At 38.9% G+C, this 21949-nt stretch overlaps 1 protein-coding gene across 1 annotated transcript in view; it reads right to left on the bottom strand.

The window, feature by feature from the left end:
- Positions 1-21949, bottom strand: part of SEC63 (SEC63 homolog, protein translocation regulator) — a 52688-nt gene that overhangs the window by 5867 nt on the left and 24872 nt on the right. Inside the window, exons 7-18 of the mRNA XM_044426909.1 lie at positions 17776-17826; positions 16608-16716; positions 15263-15357; positions 15049-15181; positions 12501-12593; positions 11867-12021; positions 9893-10040; positions 8027-8109; positions 7229-7288; positions 6317-6487; positions 5541-5696; positions 3989-4090 (exon numbers count right to left, since the gene is read on the bottom strand). Of these exons, the coding sequence (XP_044282844.1) occupies positions 3989-4090; positions 5541-5696; positions 6317-6487; positions 7229-7288; positions 8027-8109; positions 9893-10040; positions 11867-12021; positions 12501-12593; positions 15049-15181; positions 15263-15357; positions 16608-16716; positions 17776-17826 (1356 nt within the window). The remainder of the gene's footprint in view (positions 1-3988; positions 4091-5540; positions 5697-6316; positions 6488-7228; positions 7289-8026; positions 8110-9892; positions 10041-11866; positions 12022-12500; positions 12594-15048; positions 15182-15262; positions 15358-16607; positions 16717-17775; positions 17827-21949) is intronic.

Here is a 21949-nt window from a genome sequence, read left to right as displayed (position 1 = left end):
AGCTACATCAGACAACACTTTATTCCAGAATTAAAACTGATAACTAAGGCTCTGGATTGAATCAATTTCTCTGTTACAAATAGGGGTAAACAAATGCTGGTAAAAGTCTCTTCCATATGGGCTCCAATTTCACAACAACTTTTTTCTGGTGCATATCAACAGTAATAATGACCTCCAGCTAACAGCTAGAACATAAAACTTGCCATGGTGATACTATAAAGTTGGCAAAGAAGTTTACGCATACTACTTCAGATGCAATTTTAGACAGTTCAAATTTTTAAAATATATGTATCTCACAAAGACATGTGGCAGAAACTATAAAGTGCCTTACAATCTTGATTTACGAGAACTAGCATACATTAAAGAAACTTTTATGCAATGGCATATTTGTACACTAAGGGTGAGTGGTGTGGGACGGGGGCAATGGTGGAAAAATAAAACTAAAGTCAAGAATTAACATTAGCTTAGCAAATTATTTTTATGACAGCATGCTCTAGAGTGAGAGCACACTAAAAGAACTAGGTCAGGTTAAAGAAATCTCTAGCTTACTAACTGTAATGTCATAGAATCATAGAATAGCAGAATTGGAAGGGGCCATGAAGGCGATCGAGTCCAACCCCCTGCTGTTGCAGGACACCATGTTACACCATCCCACTCAGATGGCTGTCCAGTTTCTTTTTGAATGTCTCTAGTGTGGGAGAGCCCACCACCTCTCTAGGCAGCTGACTCCACTGTTCTATTGCTCTGACAGTGAGGAAGTTTTTCCAAATGTCCAGCCTGAATCTGGGTTGTCACAACTTGAATCAGGAAGCACTTCCTGACAGTCAGGACCCCAAGGGTGTGGAATGGGCTTCCACGAGAGGTCGTTGAGGCCCCACTGGTGCGGGTGTTCAAGGATGGGCTTGACGTCCACATGGTGGGCATGTCGTGAGCGGAGCTGGCTGGTGCCGGAGGTCAGACTAGATGGCCCCGGAGACCCCTTCTGACTCGCTCTGTTTTCTATGTTTCTATGATTATTCTGCGTCCTACACTCTGGCATCTGTCCTTGAAAATGTTGCTGTTTAGTCTCTCCCTAAGTCTGTCAGCTTCCCTCTCTCAAAATTTCTAATAGCTGAAACTGTTTTTAAAGCAGCCACACATTCAACAGCAAACTCAGATAGTTGAATGCCTATGTATATGGAAGCAAAACAGGGCAACCCAAATATAAGATAGCAGTTTCTACATATTTGGGAAGTTTGTCAATTCAAAGAAAACAATAGGAATCTGTGAGCTTACAGAATTTTGATGGTGGTTGAGCCTAGAGAAAGGGAGAGGATGGAATGTCGAACGCTGGTGTAGTGGTTAAGAGCACAGGACTGGGACTCAGGCAATCTGGGTTCTAGTCCCCGCTCAGCCATGGAGCCAACAGGGTGACTTTGAGCTATTCACAGACTCTCAGCCCTACCTACCTTACAGGTTTGTTGTTGTGGGGATAAAACTGAGAGCAGGAGGAGAATTATGTAAGCTGCTTCGAATACTTTTAAAAAGAAAAAAAGGAGATACATAAATCAAATAAATTTTAAAAATTGCCTTTAGCCAGTAAACTTCAACAGTTTATCAAAGTCTAAGGCCGAACGGATCAGGAAACAGAATGCTGATTAATTGAAAACAAAGGCAAAAAAGAAAACCTTGACAGTAGGACCTTGACAGTCCTGGAATGATGACATTAGGGTTGAAGAAATGTTTTTGACATCTCTAGAAGTCTGTGTTCCTTGCAATATTGCTATATAATCCTCAGTTTGGGTCAAGGACTCTCTAAAGCTATAAAACAGAAGAGTGGAGGGTCTAGGGAAGGGAGAGATTTTAAAGAAGTGCTCCTTATCCCACCTCCACTGCTGAAAGTCCTTCTTCAAATAGAACTATAACGTTTCTTTTCCAGGCTGTCTGAAGCTATGAGCAGAAGGACTCCTTTCACAGGTGGTAATGTATGGTGATGTTTTCAGCAGTTTCCACTTGTTTCCTGTAAACAGTAAACTCATGTTTACTGTTGTATGTTGAAAGGTTTGGAATAAAAACTGGGTGACCAAGAAACAAGAGGGAAGTATTAGCATACTCAGGTGAACCCTGGAGGATGCTGAATTTCAAATCATTTTTCCTTGCCTCCAAAACAGCCCAATGAAAACAGAAGCTCCCAGGAGCCATGAAATATTGTTATTTCCAAAACTGAAAACAGGAGTAAGGAAGTTGAGCTGCTGTGATAAATACTGGTTTCAGGAGTTTTTGCATCTTTGTAAGCCTTCCATACTAACCAGCAAAATAGACTATCTTACAAACATATATCCAAAATAGAGACTTCCAGGATTTTCTCATAAGCAGTAATTTTCATAAACAATTTTCATAAAAGCAAATGGATTATTCGTAATTTGTATTTTGAATCAGTTTAATTCTAACACAGGCATTAATGCTGACATGCTGAACTTTTCATCAATTTAGGAGCCTGATGGGAAAAAAAATCAAAGGACAACTGAACTAGTGTCTGCATGTTGGCTTATGTGTAATTACAATTCAAAAAAGTGAACATGAAATATTCTAAAAAGCAAGCAGAACTAAGAAACCCTCCTATATCACTGCACAAATCAAAGATGGGATTGGGGGAGGGGTCTTTTTGCTATTATCTGAATCATGTAAGCAGCACTAATAAGGAATTATACAAACTGAGGGCAGAAATACTGAAACTTCAGAAGCAAACATCACCAGGAGATGCTATCTGTGTTCATGAGGGACCAAAACAGGTCTTAAGCTTCATTCTTAATGATATTTAAAAAGAACACAACTATTCTAGATAGGGATTAAACAGGACAATTGTTTCCAACACAAGGGCTGTTTGTTATTAAAATATCAATCACAACAGCCAGTTTATTTATTCATTTAAAACATTTGTATTGCACCTATTGCACCAGAGCATCTCTAGGTGGCTCACAATTAAGCGATTAAAACCAGTATAAAACTAAAACAACAACCACAGTCTTCTGCACTCTGATGTGCTCATGAATGAAGAATAAACTGTTCAGCTGCTCTGATATGTCACTTTGACACTTTGGAGGGGCTGCTACTGATTGTCACTTTTATGGCTACAAAAAGGAATTGTGCATTCTGGAAAAATGGAGAAGAGGGAAAAGCTGCAACAAGTGCAAATGGGCTTGTGGTTGGCAAGAGAAAGAATGAGCTAATGATGGTGGCTTCAAAGTGCTACTTGGGCCACTAGTAGAGCCCAAGCAAAGTCAAGAAGACACATGAGGGCTTTTTGCTGTTGGGACAATATGACAGGCTATCGTGGCTCTAACAAACCCTACCACAAGCCATGGGTTGTGCTACAAGCCACCCAATGGACATCAGTCTGGGTTTACACAATACAACAAGCTACCAAAGTTACATATACTGGGTTGATGGGTTGTGTAAACCCATGTGAAGCTCTCCCTTTGGAGAAATATTTACTTACGTACAAGAGGAACAAAAAAGGAGTAGAAAGGTTGCATACTACCAGGCAGCTTGTTTACACTGGGGCTTATTAAGCCAGGATTCTTAACTTATTAGGTGTGACTGCATACACTACCTCAGGAAAATTCAGCTCAAAATTCAGTAAGGAGAACAAAACGAAAGTTTTAAAGAAGTTATCAGCAGCAGCAGTAGCTTTCACAGACTTGAATTTTCTATATGAACACTGGGAATTTTTTCTGAATGAATGTAATACATAACAGCATTGCTGTGCATAAAGACAGTCACTGACTCATAAGACCTTAGCATTAAGGTAGTGTTAACGCACCCAGATCCAACTGAAGATATTAATATATTAAACTTGCAAAGAATAGACCAGAAATGTTCGTTGTTTTTTAAAAAAGAAATTCTTACAACATTAGTTTTTAAAAGCAACTGGACTGATACTCAAAACTGGCATTATAAGCTTGTCAAAATGAGAATATTTCATCCTATTTTCGTTTAATTATCTGACCTCAGGAAAGTAGAGACTGTAAACAGGATGGGTTATTTTTGATTTGGTTTCCAAGAGAGCCCGTTCCTTTCGCTGTATGCTTTGCTGTAATTCCTGCCATTCCTGATGGAAAGAGAAAAAGTATTCAGTGTTACTTGCTCTGCTCATTTATGACTTCTTTTAGAAAGTAATTTTCCAGCATGGTAGAGAAATAAAACTAGGAATGCAAAACATAACTGAATGGTACTGACATCCATGAAAATGCAAAAGGTGAGCTATTTTGAAATCAGTTCTTACCAGTTTATAACTGACCTCTTCCAATATATTCCCTAAACTATTGCAGTATTACAGTGAGAAATGACATGCTTCATAATTTAATAAACTGCAGTCAAGTGCTTGGATCTAATGCAGGCTATCCACTAGTGGAACAGAAACTGTTAATGGAATGCTGTTTCTCCTCTATTCTGCAGCCTGCACGTGCCCTTCAAATCTGCTACAGGGTTGTGGGAGGACACTCTTGAGCAGAGTTGGAGTGGGGAGCTACAGAAGAGAAAAGGAGAAGACAAGGAAAACCTGCTGTGCCAAAGAAGCTGCACTGGGTGGGGCAGACTTCTGTTCATGTGACTACTGGGCATGGTCAAATCCAGGGCATGGATTTCCTCAGTGTAACCTCTATTGCACTTTGTTTACAGCATTGACCAGTTTTCTCCGCATGTAAAGTTACATTATAAAAAGCAGCTTATGACGGAGACATATTGTAAATACACCTAATGTAGCCAGGCTTCTGGAATTCTACCTCTGGAACCAACTGCTTGCAACTTTATATGATGCAATCATACATACATACATACATACATACATACATACATACATATGCACAATCACAAGGCAGGATCTAGTTACTATTGTGAAGAAAGAAGAAGTTTCATCAGTGGAACAAGGGGCTGGGAACAACCCCCTGTATCCCACTGCCTCCATCCTCAAAATATGCTAAATATGCTGGGGCAGTACAGATGTCTGCAGAGTGGGAAAAGAGGAAGAAATCCCATTACACTAGGAGACTGCCATTAGCAGAATGCTTCCAGAGAGGAAAAGGATTGTAACCAATGGTATCATTCCACTGGGGACAAGCTTCTACTGCTTGAGAAAACCCATATTTATCCTTGCCCAAGTATCAAAGTCATTTAATTAATTCTGTCTGCACAAAGTATAACACAAGATGTTGAGACTTTATTAGGTTAGGTCTGCTAGTTGGTCTATTGGCACATGTGCAACTTCAAGGGAAGCACCAATCCATTACATTAATTTTTGCATTAGTGTAATGTTAGCTATAACTGATATTTTATATGAGGATTTATAAAGGAAGCTTATCCACTGTCAAGATGCAAATGCAAAAGCTTTTATGTTCCATCTATGTTCTTCTCAGTGTGCTCCACCAGGAAATAGTATTCCACCCTCGTTATGAACTGAGTGGGCCCTCTTAAAGATAATGAGGGGTTTTGCAAGGCACATCGTATCATTTCTCCTAGCCCCATGACAATGATAGTGTAGAATGAAATAAGGTGTGCCTTACAGCTTCATCATCTTTGTTTTGTTTCTCATCTTGTTCTCTGTCGGAGTCTCTATCACTTCCATCATCTTTGTCACTTAAGGAGTCTCTATTAGTATCATCCTCTTCAGATTCACTTCCTTTATCAGAAACTTCATCATCATCATCCTTGACAATTTCCTTTAAAAAGGACAACAAGATTCTTTTACATTTTAAATAAATACTCAGGAACTGTGGCACTGTCAGCTTAAGCTGTACTTGTGGATCTGTAAGTAGGTACAACGCTACACTTAAATTATCATACTGCAAGGATACTGTAGTTCTTACCATCTGTCCCATGCATGAGTCCTGTCAAAGCAACTCTTACAACAAGGCAGAACATGTCTATCTGTTAATCTACTCAAATAATGGCATCTTATCAAATGCTATCTAAAACAGAAAAGGGGACTTTGTTATAGTGCTTCAAATATCGTAATAAGACAAGTGAAGTAAAGTTGTCTTCACTAAACCCCAGAAATGATGCCCAATCACTGACATGTTTCCCAGAGGTGCTGGTTATCTGTTGATCATTACTGGGACCTAAACAAGGGTATCGGTGTCTAATAAGGATGAGGTGATTGTATATATAATAGTGTACAATTTGCAGGTCATTTGCTTGCCTTTACTGACTATCTCATTTTTGGGGGAAAGAGATTCAAATACTGCTCTGTTATTTCCTGGAATTTTAAGGCAGTGCTCTTCATTGAACATCCTATTAAACCCAATAGCAAGGCTGTCCCCTCAGATATGCTGATACATACACTCCCAGCTACCCCATTTGCTTGCTTTTGTTTCTGCTGTTTTGTTGGTGGCAGAGGGACAGGGGCAGGCTTCTTCTTCACAGGCTTTTTCTTCTTTGATTTTGAAGCCTTCTTTGCTCCTTTAGTCTTTTGTTGCCATCCTTTGTTCTTCATTTTGTTAGCATCTCCTTGCTGTAAAGTTAAAAAGTAAGGTTTAACATTATGAAATATTAAGCTACTTCAGTGTAAGCTGCATGAAAAATGACCTAAGTGTCAGAACAGCCAACCTCAAGAAAGAGCCTTTGTATTGTAGTAAGATAATAACTGGTGAGAAACCACAAGTGCCAGGTCACCTGTAGCTCTGCTCCAAGCATTCTGCTTAAGAGCAACAGTTCTGGGAAAGCTGGCTAACACATGCTACAAGACAGCTCAGCAAAAGTGAAGCCAAGGTATGGGTGAAGAAAGTTGAATATGATAGAAGCAACACCCTGACAATCATTTATTTATTTATAACAATTATATACTACCTTCCAATCTAGTCCCCTGGATAGTTTACAAAAAATTAAAGTCACAAACAATAAAGCCCAGACTTTGAATAAAGTCCCTTCCACATGACAACTGGATCAATAAACTGACCCTGAAAAATCACACCAAGGATGAAAAACAACTGAACATTGACCTTGAACAGTTTAGAAATGCCTGCTGTATTTGGGATTTTGCAAAGGTAGCATAGCTCCTACATTTTCTGAGACTGTGCTCATTGTTCCAATGGTGGAAGGGCCCAGGGACAGGGAGCCTCCACAAGGCATTTATGCAAGTGAAAGTAAAGAAAGCTTCTCACATAGTTAGATTTCCTTGTTATATCTTCAAGATGACTACCAGGACATCACAGAGTTATAGCACAATCACTCAAACTATTTTTGCATAACTTACACCATCCTCTAAAGGCTGCTCTTCAGCTGAACAGGTTGACTGTTCTTTCTCAAACACTTCCTGAATGGAGTAGAAGGGAAAGAAAGGCTGTTAGTCTCCCTACAGCAACAATGTGAAAGTACATCAATTTAATAGTATGACTATTACAGGAAGCTCACACCTCCACATACAGCAATTATTAACAGAGGGAGGCATTCATAAAAATAGTCAATCTGGACAATAGTCAAGGCATCTGGGATCTTTTGTTATTTACTGGAACCTCAAAGTTCACCAACTGGAGCCAGATATGAAACAGTAGCTTGGGGCAGATGCACACTTACAAAAATTATGGGACAGGATACCTCTCAGTAAAAATCAATTCCCGATGTGTTTCCCACCCCAGCTCTTCACTTTAGCAGACTAACATGTTGTGTTACTGTGTTGCTGCTGTTGTAAGAACAACTGAGAATCAGAAGATTTTGTATAACTACTGCAAATCACCACTGGCCCATCAACAGATTCTGATCTACTTTCTGTGCATCTTGATCTAGAAAATCAGATAATCAATATTCAAACATCCATCTATATGCATTAGGGCAAAACAGTGCAGAGGCATCCTAGAATTTGCTAGTCCTATATACACCATTTTCAGCCTTCAGAAATGGACCCAAAGAGAGATTTTAAGTATGTTCAGCTGAATGTACACAAATGCACTAGGGGGAGGGCTAGCACACACAATCCCATGAACCCTGCACAATCTGTCCCTTCAGATCAGCAACATATCCGAACACAACTTAAAATGAACACAAGAACACTCACTGTCATTGTCTGTCTTGTTAGAGTGACCAGAACTGTGACTAGTGATCCTACTGTAATGTTGTTGCTGTCTTCATCATCCAACACTGAAGTGAAGGGAACAAGAAGGATATATCCATTTACATTGGTTCCATAATTACACCAACCTATCATGAACAGGCTTTACTAAACTAATACTGTACTTAACTTTGCCGAACAACATCTTAAAACTCTGAAAATGTTTTCAGTTGAAACCCTCACTTCCACTTTTAACTACCCATCCCTTTGTATGATAAAACTCACAAGTTCTTCAGGATAAAATGGAAGCAACTGCATATTGGGAGGTGGAGCGGGCTGCCCAATGCAAAAGGAAAAGGCTCGCATTTTATAAAAAATATCTTCTGATTTTTAATCTTAATGTTAATAACAAAGCATTCAAACATTTGAGCGAGGTTATAAATTTCTAAGTCATCTTTTATATTAGTCTGAATGAATTGAATTAGTCTGAATTGTTGAACAGGCCAAAACCAGAGGGATATACATGCACTAGAGCTACTTATAATCCATGGATGGGTCCAGAAGCATATACCTAATTAATACTTTGCAGATTTCCCCAATCAACTTCTGCTAACTGAACCCACAAATAAGTTTCACACACAGCTTTTTAGCATTGGGTTATGCCCAAGGGTGACGAAAGGCAAACTTTTACAAGCACTGTACATGAACTGCAGCCCCCTCAAGCACATTTACTTCTTTGGAACGCATCAGATTTAAAGCAGTTTGGTAGTTTAAGACAGGACAAACCAAAAAGGAGATTTAAATAAATCTAGTTGAACTTAGGGTCTGTAGTCTAACTTATCTGGAGACACCATCTTGTGGGAGGCTGCTCTGGATCATTATCCATTTTCCAAATAAAAATAGCAAACTAGCCTAATGTAAACTGTAAAATTTAGAGGCTGATTGCATTGCAAGCCAGTTTGGAATGCAATTTCATTCTAAGTCCTTGAATTTAACCAAAAATTGCAAACCATACTATGTACAGCTGTCATCTGATTAATCAAATCAATTCTATTAATCAAAACAATTCTAATCAATTAATCAATCAAACAATCTATCAACTCTTAAGAAAAAACATCCTACAGAAAAACCTAGCTTTTAGATAATCAATGCACACTTTGCAGCACATCTTAAAGCAGGAGAGGGCAACTTCAGGGGCTTCCTGGGGCAATTTAAACCCCCTGAGGGTTGTACCACCACCACCTACCATCTGCAGTAACAGCAGCAAAAACTCAACAGTATGCTACCAAATTTTAGTGGAAAACCATGACACTGGTCTAAAATGCTGGATTTAACTTCAAAACAAGGGACATGACTAAACTGAAGCTGTATTTAGTCTTTTTTGGCCACTAGAGTTTGCTATCAAAATTCAGCAGCAAACTACCAATTATTTTGCTACTGCTGCAGCATATTCAAGAAGTCACACACTTCAGATCAGAGGAAGGATGTGTTGCCCACCTCTGCCTTAAAAGTACTTCCTCTCTCACATACAAATGAGCTCCCCAAGATATCTTAGGGATGGTAGGAGCCAAACCTGTATTATTCTTCATGCAAAGCATTTCCAGAGCTGCAGTTCATAACCCTCAGAGGTACTTGAAGCATGTCATAGTGAAACAGAGACCAGATCCTTCTGGATAAACAAAGAGTGGCCTGACAATATGGAGGTATGTTTTCTACTTACTGGCACTCTATGAGAGGAAAGTTGCTAATCCAGGAAAACCTGAAATCCCTGAAGGCTGATCAATGTAATCATTTTAAGATACCGGTAACTACACCATGGTTACTTACTAAATAACCAGGACAGCAAACATGCGGAACAGCAATACCACCTACCCTGGGGTTTTATATCCATGGTGATATGTGGAAAACTACCAAGAACAGCCATAACCTCTTCATATTTTTCATCTTCAAGGAAGTGCAATAAATTGTGACGATCTGATGCTTTTAAACTCACCAAGTCTTGAATAGTTTTGATTTTATACTGGGTTGAAAAACAGAACAAAGGATCTATTTTATTTTGAGAAAACACAGTATTACCCATGTAATGGAGTTAGAAAACCTTTAAAATATTATATTTGATCTAAATTAATGTTTTAAATAACTGCTACTTAAACAGGAACATTACATCAATAAGGAAAAAACTTCTGCAAAACCAATTTAAAAAATGGAAGTGAGGTAGCAACCATTCAGATTATGCCTGATATAAAATGTTGTCTGTATGCCAGCACAATGGAAACTGCTGGTGGAACAGATTTCCCCTCTCTTTGCAGCCACCAGGGAATTCATGGGAATTCATCTGATTCACTGTCTAGATCCAGCCCACAAGCATCTTCCCCAGATCCAGCCCTCTCTCCTGGCCCAGAAAAGCTTTTATCTCTGTCAGCAGTTTTTCCCCAGGACAAGTTCTTTTCCTTTCTGTGTATTAAGAAAAGGAGTTTGTGATAGTGCGCAGCAGGGAAATGCTCTTATCTTCTGTTAGCTGCTGATCAGAGATAAGAACTTTTCCTACAGGCAGGTGTTGGACAGGGCCTGGGAACAAAATTGCAGAGTGGTTCAGTATTGCTTATTTTTAATTAGTCATGCAGAGGCTTGGCCCTTGAGTTACAATTGAAAGTGCTGCTGAGTGAGTCCTCCTGCTTACCTGTAGACAGAAATGTATCAGCCTGTCCTGCTTACTTCCAAACAGACAAGTAGAACCATTGTTTTGCTTACTTCTTGGTAGGCTTAAAATCAATAAAAAACACATTTGGGCCTTGACCACAGATGAAATGGGACCTCAGAGACTTTTCCTAGATTAGAATTCAGACTTCTTCATCCCTACTTTGGGGACTTACTTAAGGTGAGAGGAAAGATGAGGAAGAGGAAGTCCAATTGTGCAAGTGGAAGTCCACCTGAGTTGTTCTTTGGAGGCAAGTCCAGCTTGCACAGGAGCTCCACTCACTAGACCATTCATCCTCCCCATACTTATAGTGAGGTGCAGAAGAGAGCAAGGGGAACACATGACTGCATACCCTTGGCAAGTTTGACAGAAGATAAAAGACCTTTTTCTTAACACTTACTTTTATCATTACAAAGAAATAACAATAAAACATCTAAACAGATATCTGCACCAAACTAACTGTAACGCCTTGGCAGAGTGGGAGCAGAAGATGGTAAAATGGCTTCCTTTTCCACATGCAGTCTTCCAGTTTCATGCAAGATCCTCATCTCCAGGCAAGACAGTCCCAACAACAGTGAGCTTTTCATATTTTTCACTCTACCTTTTTTAGCCCCTGAGCAATGCCAATTACTAGATTAGTAAAAGTCACAGCAAACAAAAGTGACACCTACTTTACTACAGACAGAGCTGTGGCAAGAGAAGGTAACACTTCGTGCCACTCTTGCTTTCTGACATTTGGCACCCACTTGGCATTACATGACACAAAGTGGTAACAACAGCACAAGAGAGCAGTTACTGCTGCTACCACCTTATTAGAGGTGAATGGCTGGCTTATCTAGGAGATGTGAAAAGAGTTGTTTCCTAAATGCTGCAGTAATTGCTTATTAGCCTGTCCTACAGTTCAAAATGTTTAAGATCACAGCTCCCATCAGCTCCAGCAAGCATGACCAATGGACTGTGATTGTGAAACATTCAATCTAAAATATCTGGAGGACCCTGCAGCTTGCTGGCTACTATTGCACAATCTTGCAATGCAAGCCTTTTAGAGAAGAGCATGTACAACCGGAGACTTACTAAACAGATGCTCTGAAAGTTGCAGACAGACCAAGTTAGTTTTAAGATGATACAGATTAATCTCAGTGTGTTACCTTTTTATGATTAGAGACACGTCTGAGATTGTCCTCTTCAATATGTGGGAGTTGCAATAACGGAGACTTAAATTGCTGGAGCCCTTGGACAGTCATCTGTGAAAGTTTCATGCAGTTTTCCAGAGAACCCAATGACGGTGCACGGAACTCCCTTTCTGAGGGAGGAGGAGGAGACAAATATGCTACATGCAACTGTCAGTCTGAATTTACAGCAACAATACAAGAAAAGCTTTTGATAAAAGAAACAAGTAATCTGATTACCCTAAGATGATATTGTCACAAAAAGGGAAATTCTTCTTAAAATACTGTCCTGTGTTGCATATTAAATTATACTGCTTCAATACACTTAAGTATCACTAGTGTTATTTTTCCCCAAGCTCACAAAATTTAGATAAACCAACAACAGGCTTAAAGAGAACATTTTCTAGAATACCAATACTGCCAAAAAGAATTCCAAGTTTCTTTTCCTTTATATATCAGTTACTTGTCCCCAGTAGGTAAATTGTTTTTGTAATAAAATCTCTGTGGCTCCTGACTACAAGCTCCGAAGCAGAATTCTGCATATTCTGGAGGTTTCACAAAAATATAAAAGAATAATTTCACTAATTGGCATATAATAAAGCTTATTCCTTACCTTCACGGCTACGTGCCATAATTATTAGTTGGCAGATTACATTAACCATTTCTTGAAGCAAAGCAGGGCACTTTTTCAAAACAAACTGCTGATCTACAATGCATAAGAGAGAACTCCCATGTGTAAGACCAATACAGCAAATGACTGTAACCATTTCTTGTCTCATGCTTTGTTTTATTGTTAAGACAGCTGTTAACAGAATCTTGTTCTGTGCTCCTATGGCTTCCATCCCACATCATAAGAATGATCTGTTCACATAATACAACTTCACCTCCACCTACTTCCACATGCACCACCTACAGATTTGCTCTGGATGGTCCACCAACCTTTCAGAGCAACATTTAGGGAGCATGTAGTTGCAGGCGGATTCTATACAACTGATGTTGTCTATTTAATTAGCAAGACACTGCTATATTTCACGAGATGTTTATAACCATAATTCTGATAAATAAGACAAGACATGCAGATGCACTTCTACTCATACACAACCCCATTGCTGCCACTTTGTTCCTTTGTGAGAGCACTGAAACAAACCAGGAAGCAACACGCGTTAAGCTGGGACCCAGGAGATCCAGGATCTAGTTAGTCCTCCCTTGGGCATGAAACTTACTGGGTGACTTTGAGCCAGGGATGATTCTCAACCTCACCTACCTCACAGGGATGAAGATAAAATAGAGAGAAGGAAGAGAATTGAGTAAGCTGCCTTCCTCAAGAAAAGAAAAGAAAAGAAAAGAAAAGAAAAGAAAAGAAAAGAAAAGAGAGGAGAGGAGAGGAGAGGAGAGGAGAGGAGAGGAGAGGAGAGGAGAGGAGAGGAGAGGAGAGATAATTGTAATAATATTTGCAAACTGGTTCTTTTAATGGCTTCCACAAAAGCTAGATAAGGAGGCTAAATTTAAGCCTTGGAAGGGGGAGCAAAGCAGAACTTGTACACTCGCTGGTGTAAAGATTTGAATGGTTGGATCAGGCCTATGCCTGAATATGCGCTTGTGCCCTATTCCACACACCCAACTTCTGCAACCTATTAGCAGCTGAAACAACATTCTTCATCCTTTTCACATAAAGCTGAAATGGAATCTAATGACAGATATTTATTATATGTACTTTTCTCTCCTGCCTTTAGGGAATGGGTCCTGGTCTTTGGGCCACGCATACTGCTGGGTTCTAACACTCAACCTCTCCAACCAACAAGACCTATGGTCAGCAGTGATGGGAGATGTAGCCCAACATTCAGGACTACAAAGTTGGAATAAGTGTTCTATAATAGCCAGAAAGACATGAGGGAATTCTAGATGATACAGCTTGTTTTGCATAAAATTTCTTGCTGAAATTCACTTTTTGCTGTTCAAACAAAAATGAGCTCAATCTTTTATTTTTTATAGCCTTGCTTCCATGTTTTTACAACTCTTTTGCCAACTTTGCTCCCCCAACACCCTTTGTCCTTGATTTTAAAAAGCCAACCAACCAACAAAAAAAATATGGTAATGATATTAGCAATGGAATCATTCCACTAGTGGATCACCATATACCTATTTAAACTCAATGCCCTTGAGAGCCCAAACAACAGAACCAAAGATCAAGCTATACAGACAGAAGCAGGTTTGCTTTTCATTGGCTGAAGTTAGCAAAAACAGAGGGGAAAAGATCCAAGCACAATGGTGGCCCTGAATATGCCATTTTATGTTCTTCTGATAAAGTTAATGGCTGCTATGCTGAAAAGATAACTGGGCCATTGCAAGACAATACTAAGGTGATAGCCACTATCAACTCTGTAGGTGGAAAGTCCCTCTTTACTGTTCCGAAAGCCATTTTAGGGTTATGAAAGACTAAACGTATTTGGAACACTTATTTAACCTTGACCCCTTCCTCAAAAAATGCAGAAGGTGAGTTGAAGAATGTGGGGGGAGGGGCACTGTTAATGAGTTTGTGGCACCCTATATATAAACCTGCCAAAAATATTTTGTTCCAGAATGGCTTATTATGAATTGCTTAAATTCATGTAAATGCTTGCCATTACCAGCATGTGTGCATTCTGCAATTCTAAGCAAGTGTGAGGAAAGGGAAGCTGTGTGTAGAACTGAGCCACCTCCATAACAGTTGCCTGTTTGTTCTGCTTCTGATAAAGCTTATCTTCGGTTCTGATGGTTGCAAATAGATGTTTGGAAGTAGATAATCAAACAGTTGATTGCAACTTCAGAAGCCACAGAGACCATTAAGGTACTCCGGTAAAAAGACATGGTTTCAAGTGCCTTGCATGGTTCTCAGAACTAGAAACAGCACAATATATCACACAAGATAAGTAAATTAGGCAAAGCCCTTTAACTTGCATAATTCACCAGTTTGCAGACTTTTGCTTTTCTTGATGTAAGATTTAGATCTTTGGGTGTGAGTGTGAGAGAGTAATTTTTTTGGACAACAGCTATACCTCTTTGGTCATAGAAACCATGAGAAATTAATCAGATTCACCTAACATTTAAAAAAAATAACTTGTAAAATCCATTTCAAAAGCTAATTGTACTGGTACACCATCACAGTTTCTAAAGCACAGTACCTTGTTCAAGTGTCTCAGGAATTTTCATTCTGGCAAGATGAGCCAGTAAGAGCACTCTGGCTTTCAAGCTATATGGACAGGTAAGTGGAGGTTCATTTTTCTTTAAATTAATGCTTCCAATTTCTCTGATAAGCTAAAACAAAAAAAGAAGAGGTTAATGAAAGGACATTTTGATGACAATAATATACTTAAATACTGTTCAGTAATAGCAAACCTGTGGTATTTGAATGTTGTCTACAGGTCGGCTTGTTGCATCTTTATTATACTGAGGATCAAATTCAGATGCTCCTGCTAAAACCATTATAAGCCCTGTAGAGAAAACCAGAATATAAATGCTAAGTAAGCATATTCAAAAATACATGAGGAAGTTCTCAAACAGACACAAGTGTTTTTCTACCATCACGTCCCTCTTCAATTACTTGTCAAGGAATAAATGATTGTAGTCTTCCCGAGTGTCCCTAAACAAAGATAACTCACTAAACAGTAGACACACCAATAGAAACAAAGGCCAAATGTGCTTGCTTTGCAGCACAATGTTCTGCATCTGTATTTAGAGTTACTCCCTTGGAAGCTTTACAGTCCCCAGTGGGATGGGAAGCTGAGAAAAGCAAAGGAGCCTTCAAAAATTATGGATTCGTTTCAGTCCTCATAAGATTGATGTGCATTATTTCTGCATGCAACACAGTAACTAATCCACTTCTCTTCACCACCATAAAGTAATCTTAATAGTATCAGAAGTGTATCTTCCTTACATTCAGCCCTCAAAGAATTCACTCTATCTATGCTTTCTTCTACTGGTGCCCAGTTTGCTATAATACTGCACTCCAACATCATCATTTTCAAGACTATTTTCAGCCAGTTTGCCACAGACTAGCAGAAGACTGCCAGCTGTTTTAATAAGGAAAATAAAGTCAAATTGAGAAGTTTTATCCAATACTCATGATTGTTAACCAGTGCCTAGTAGAGGGGAATTAGTATTTAGAAGTGATTTTTCTATTAATGTAATGCCAAACAGCATTTGCTTTTTGCAGCCACTCCACACTGTTGGCTAGCATGCAGCTAGTGAACTACAACAATTCCAAGATCCTTCTCACTTGTAGTATTGTTGAGCTAAGTATTCCCCATCTTGCAACGATGCATTTAATTTCACTTTGCTAGGTGTAGAACTTGGCATTTGTCCCTATTAAACATCATTCTGCTGTTTTCAGCCCAGTGCTCCACGCTATCAAGATGACTCTGAATGTTGTTTCTGTCTTCTACAATATTAACTATTCCACCCAATTTTGTGTCATCTGCAAATTTTATACATATTCCCTGCACCTCCTCATCCAAGTCATTCATAAAAATGTTGAAGAGCACTGGGTCCATCATCATCTGGGATCCAAGTTCGGAACAGGCTGCCCTGAAGTAATCTGAGAATACATTACAGAAAGTTCTATGTATGTAAAACTTGCTAAAAACCATAATCTAAAGGTGCTGGCACACCAGAGCATATTATTTTTATCACTAAAGAACTTGAGTACAGATTGTATCAATTCATCCTTTCAAGTTTAACTTACTTTTCATATCCATATTTCTTGTTTTATACACAAAATAAGTATAAATTTGAGTTGTGCGAATGAGAATCTGGTCTCCACTGTAACGTATTGATCGATACCACCAGGATCCCTAAAACATTTAAGATAGAAAAGTTGGGATTATTAATGTCATACACAGACAATAAAAATAATTTAGGACAGATGTAACATTCCAGTTCCAACAGTCCATGAAAAAGTACATTCTGCTTGCAATATGATAGTTAAGGCCTGCTCAAGTCACTGACATTTTGGCAGTTCTATCTAGTTGAGATGTCTTATCTTTTAATCCTTGAAGTTATAAGAATCTGAGATTTAGACATGTGTCCAGTGCCCTCAACAGATTATCAGCCCTGGAGGCAGAACATGAATGCATCACGCCTATGCCTGGGGAAGCAGACAAAACTGAAAGCAATATAGATGATAAAACAAGATCTATCTATCAGAAAATACAGCAGACTGCTAGACCTCCCGAGTGGAGCACATAGTGATTTTCATTCTACATCGTCCAGCAAATAAAAATGTAACTAATTCATGTAACATCAATCTAAAGAAAGCTCCCATTGGTACCCATTTAAAGCGCTATAGTACAAAATTTGTAGAAATACTATCTTTGCACATTCTTGAACATTCAGATCCCTTTTTGTGACCATCTTTGGGTTCCAGCCATTGTCTTTTGGCCAGAAATGGAAACTAAAGCCTTTCACAACAAAAACTGCAATCTCCAAAAGCTAAAAGGTTCTGAATTGTTATAGTCCAGGAGTGGCCAAATGGAGGCTTAGGAGCCGCATGGGGCTCTTTATTCTGAGTTTGCTGCTCACTGCTTCCTGCAGGCGCCTGCTTGCTGTTTGCTACCTGTGGCTGCCGCCCACTAACACCCACTTGAGGCACTCAAACATCTGACATTTACTGTATACTCTTCAGTTAAGCAAGTCTGGCCACCCCTGATATAGTCAGGCTTTAAACTTGTCACAAAATGTCAGAACAGTTAGGATGCAACAACTTACTCAATAAGCATAGTTTAACTTATAGGGCCGATAAATTACCAGCAGACTTTATGTAGGAGAAGCGGTTGTGAGCCCAGGGCTTTGGCATTCCCTTATTTACCAAAATGTATCATTTCTTTTTCATTTTGTTTTAAAGCCATACTTACTACAACTACTGGAAGAATAACCATAAATGCTAATCCATAAACCAGCAAAACCTGGAAAGAAAGAAAGAATATTGTGAAGTTCCTGACAAAGTTACAAATAATTATTGACGTAGAGCTATTGAAGTCATCACCAATATAGCCAACTGCTAAGATGCTTTAAAGGCACAACCTCAAAGCAACAGAGCAAGAATTTCAGAAAGCAACGAAGCAAGAACTTCAGCTATCAAGACTTTTTAAGATGTTGAAAGCTGCCATATCTTTTTCTAGTAGCCTATTTTAAGTGAGCTCTTCTGCTCCTGGACAACTGTGAAAGATGATCACCCTGCAGACATGAGAACAGTTATCCATGATATCATAACAAGTTGCCAACTAAACTGTCTTGAACGCATGTATTGCTTGTGTTGTTTTGTTTAAATAATCAAAGCAAAGGAAGACAAGAAATAAATATTGCATTTGAAGTTCAAAGCACATTCAAATATGGCACAAAACAATTATTTCAGTAACTCCAAAAAATCAAATCTGTTTTACACTTTCAGATTTTCAGAACTTGAAAATGTAAGGAGTGAAAGTGTGAAGTCAGCTGGGTATTTTAACCATTGTTTTTGTTGATTAGGTTCTGTTTTGAAACATCCAATAAAAATACATTTTAAACCCTCTTGCTTTTAAAAAGCAGTGTCCTCCAGAATAGGTAGCATTTACCCGTTTGTCTGAACATGGAGTAAGAGGCCAACATAAGGTAGCTATACAGGTACAGGTTTCCCCTTGACATTAAAGTCCTGTCATGTCTGACTCTAGGGAGCAGTGCTCATCTCTGTTTCCTAGCCGAGGCAGCCAGCCTTTGCCCGCAGACAGACTCCATGGTCATGTGCGGGCATGACTAAACACCGAAGTGCACGGAATGCTGTTATCTTCCCACCGAAGTGGTACCTTTCTATCTACTTGCATTTGCATGCTTTCAAACCACAAGGCTGGCAGGAGCTGGGACAGAGCAACAGGAACTCACCCCATTGTGCAGACTCAAACCGGCAACATTTCGATCTACCAGACCAGCAGCACAGCAGTTTAAACCACTGCGCCACCTGCATCCCTGTAAGGTAGCTATAAGGAATCCCTAAGTGTAGGAGATGAAAAATTTCATTGCACCTTAAGGTTAAACTTCCCCCAAGTTTAGCATTTGGATTCTTCCATCTTAACTCTACAGTATATCTCATGAAATTGGTTATTTTAAGTCTTTTTATTTGTTTTCAGAACAAATAAATGAAGGAAAAAAATACAATGCAGGAAAAAAAGAAGGATGAGCAGGAGCAAGAGGAGGGAGCCAAGGGCTGTTCTAAGGATTTAACAAGCAACTCTTCATTTAAGCACATTTACAATAGACAAAGGTCTATCAACCATTCTTCCATTCCACCCATTTAATTCTCAATCATATATTTATAGTTACAAATCTCAGCATTGCTTTGGTACTGATGGTAATCACAATGATTTGTATAAATTAGGTTTTCTTTAGTCATTATTTAAATTGTTCAAAGTAGATCTTCCATCTTTAAAGTACATTCTTTAACTGGCCTTCTGCTGACATAACTTGTTAGCTTTACCATTGTTGGATACTCGGCTAGCTTGTTTTTCCAATCTTCAACAGCTATGCTAACTTCAGTTTTCCACTTTGAAGCAATTATCACTCTTGTTAGAGTAATAATATATTTATATAATTCTGACATAACCTTTGGAATAGTCCCTGGGACAATACAATAACATGTTCTTGGCATTTACTGGAAAGTCAATTCTGAGTATTTTCTGCATCTCAGCATGTACCCACTTCCAAAATTTTTTTATTCCATCACATGTCCACCACATATGATAAAATGTTCCATTTATCTCTTGCATTTCTAACATTTTCCATTATACTTCTTGTCCATTTTCTGCATCTTTTTCAGGGTACTATACTGCCGGAAATACATCTTATACCAGTTTTCTCTTAGTGGTTGATATGCGGTGAATTTTATGTACGTTATCCATAAGATATCCCATTGGCAGGCCAGTATTTCTTCTTCAAGATTCTACATCCAGCTCTTCATGCATATTTTGTCTTGTTGAGTCTCAGTATTTTATCTAAGCAATTGTTTATAAATACATCCTAAGCGATGCTCAGACTGATTTTTAATTATGAATTCAAATTCCATCAGATTTCTTATAATGACTTTTCCAGTTTGAATTTCCTTTCTTGACCTTGAGGCCAGCTAATGATAAAGAAGCCACTCTAGGTTTATTTCTTTCATCTTTTAATTCTTGCCATGCCTTAATTCGCCCTTGTTCATTGATCGTATCTCCATACGTTGCAAGATTGTTGTTTTTCCTAGAATGTTTTCCACAGTATGCTTCTACTGGGGACGTTATAGAAGAAATTAGAGGGCTAATTCTTCTACTCATGGAGTGCCAAATTTTTACTAAACTGTCTCTAAATACATGACTATTATTTGGAGTCGATACTTTTTTTGATTCTTTTGCCCATAGTTGATTGTCTATTTTTTCTTCTAGGTCTGCAATTTCTAATTTCATTAATCTTTCACTGAAGTTAAAAATCCAGTCTGTGATCCATACTAGGTCTGCCGCATAATAGTATAATTTGATGTTTGGTACTGCAAGTTCTCTTTTTCATCTTGTAGTACTTTAAATCTGATCCTTGGGTTCTCACCATTCCAAATAAATGCATTCAATTTTCTTTACCATTCTTTTACATTTTTCCTGCATTGTAACTGGTAACATCTGAAGCAAAAATTCAGTTTTGGTAATACATCCATTTTTATGATGGAACTGTTAGTTTAGACCATATCTGTAAGTCCTTCAGAATCTTTATCCAAGCTGTTCCATAATTATCTTGAAATAATTATAGTTTCCTGTCAGCTTTATTCCTAAATACTTAACTGTATTTGAATTTATTTCATATACTAATTTTTTTTTAAAAAAATCCTCGTTTCATTAAAAACTTCAATATAATTTTTGTTTTCTTCTTACTGATTGTATAATCAGAATATCCTTTTTTCAATTTTATCTATTATTTGTTGTATAGATAAGTGTGGGTTTGAGGTGGTCAACACTATATCATCTGCATGCCTTTTCATTTTCATTTCTCCTCCTTCAATTTTAAACCATTTATGTCTGGGTCCTGTAAAATTTTATTAACTAAAAATTCCACTACCAATAAAACTGGAGATAGTGGACATCCTTGACAGGTCCCCTTTCCAATTAGAAAACTTACAGTTAACCTTCCATTTATGAGGATCTTTGTATGTTGCTTAGTGTAAATTACTTGGATCCAGTTCATAAATCTCAGACCGCAGTCTAAGTATTTAAGAATTTTCAACTAAAAGGACTAAGGCATGTTATCTTAGGCTTTTTTCTGCATCTAGGAAATGCTGCCTTCTACTACTACTACTTCTTGATAATGGTTTTCAGCCATTAAGACTGGAGCAAGGCAGGATCATTGCCTTCTTTGTATATCAATGTTATATGAGTTTCTTGCCATGATTTAGGTAATGACATCTCATCTTTTATTTCCTTCATTACTTTTTGGAATGGTAACATTAATTTTTTTTCTAGACACTTAATACATTGTGGAGATACCACCTGGTCCAGGTGTCTTGTTTTTTAGTCTTTTAATTGCTTGTGAAATCTCTTATATGATATTAGGACCATTTAGCATTCTTCTTTGATCTGATATAAATTTATCAATTTGGACTTCCTCTATATCAGGGGTCTCAAACTCGAGGCCCGTGGGACGATATTTTGTGGCCCCCACTCGATATCAAAGTTTAGTGATAGTGCGGCCCACGCGTTTATCTCACACGCACCTGCGTGAGTCATTACCCTGGGCGCAATGTTCCCTCTAAGCTACGCGCCGGGACGGGCGGGGCATGGGCCCTGCGGCCTTCAAAGCGCCAGCGGTGCCCGGGCCGGCCTCCGGGAGCAGCGCAGGATGAGTGGCCCACAACCACCGCAGTGGTCGGCCTTGGGAGGCAGCAGTGGTGGTGGGCCGCTCATCCCGTGTCGCTCCCAGAGGCCGGCCTGGGTGCCGCCGGTGCTTTGAAGGCCGCCGGGCCCCTCCCCCGTGCTCCGCCCATCCCGGCACGCAGCTTAGAGGGAACATTGCCTGGGCGCTATATATTTTTTGTCACCT

Source organism: Varanus komodoensis, unplaced genomic scaffold (assembly GCF_004798865.1).
Source record: "Varanus komodoensis strain SLA01 unplaced genomic scaffold, ASM479886v1 scaffold1, whole genome shotgun sequence".
NCBI classification, from domain to species: Eukaryota; Metazoa; Chordata; class Lepidosauria; order Squamata; family Varanidae; genus Varanus; species Varanus komodoensis.
Note: the sequence above shows the minus strand (reverse complement) of the source record. Positions and strands in the feature narration are given on the sequence as shown.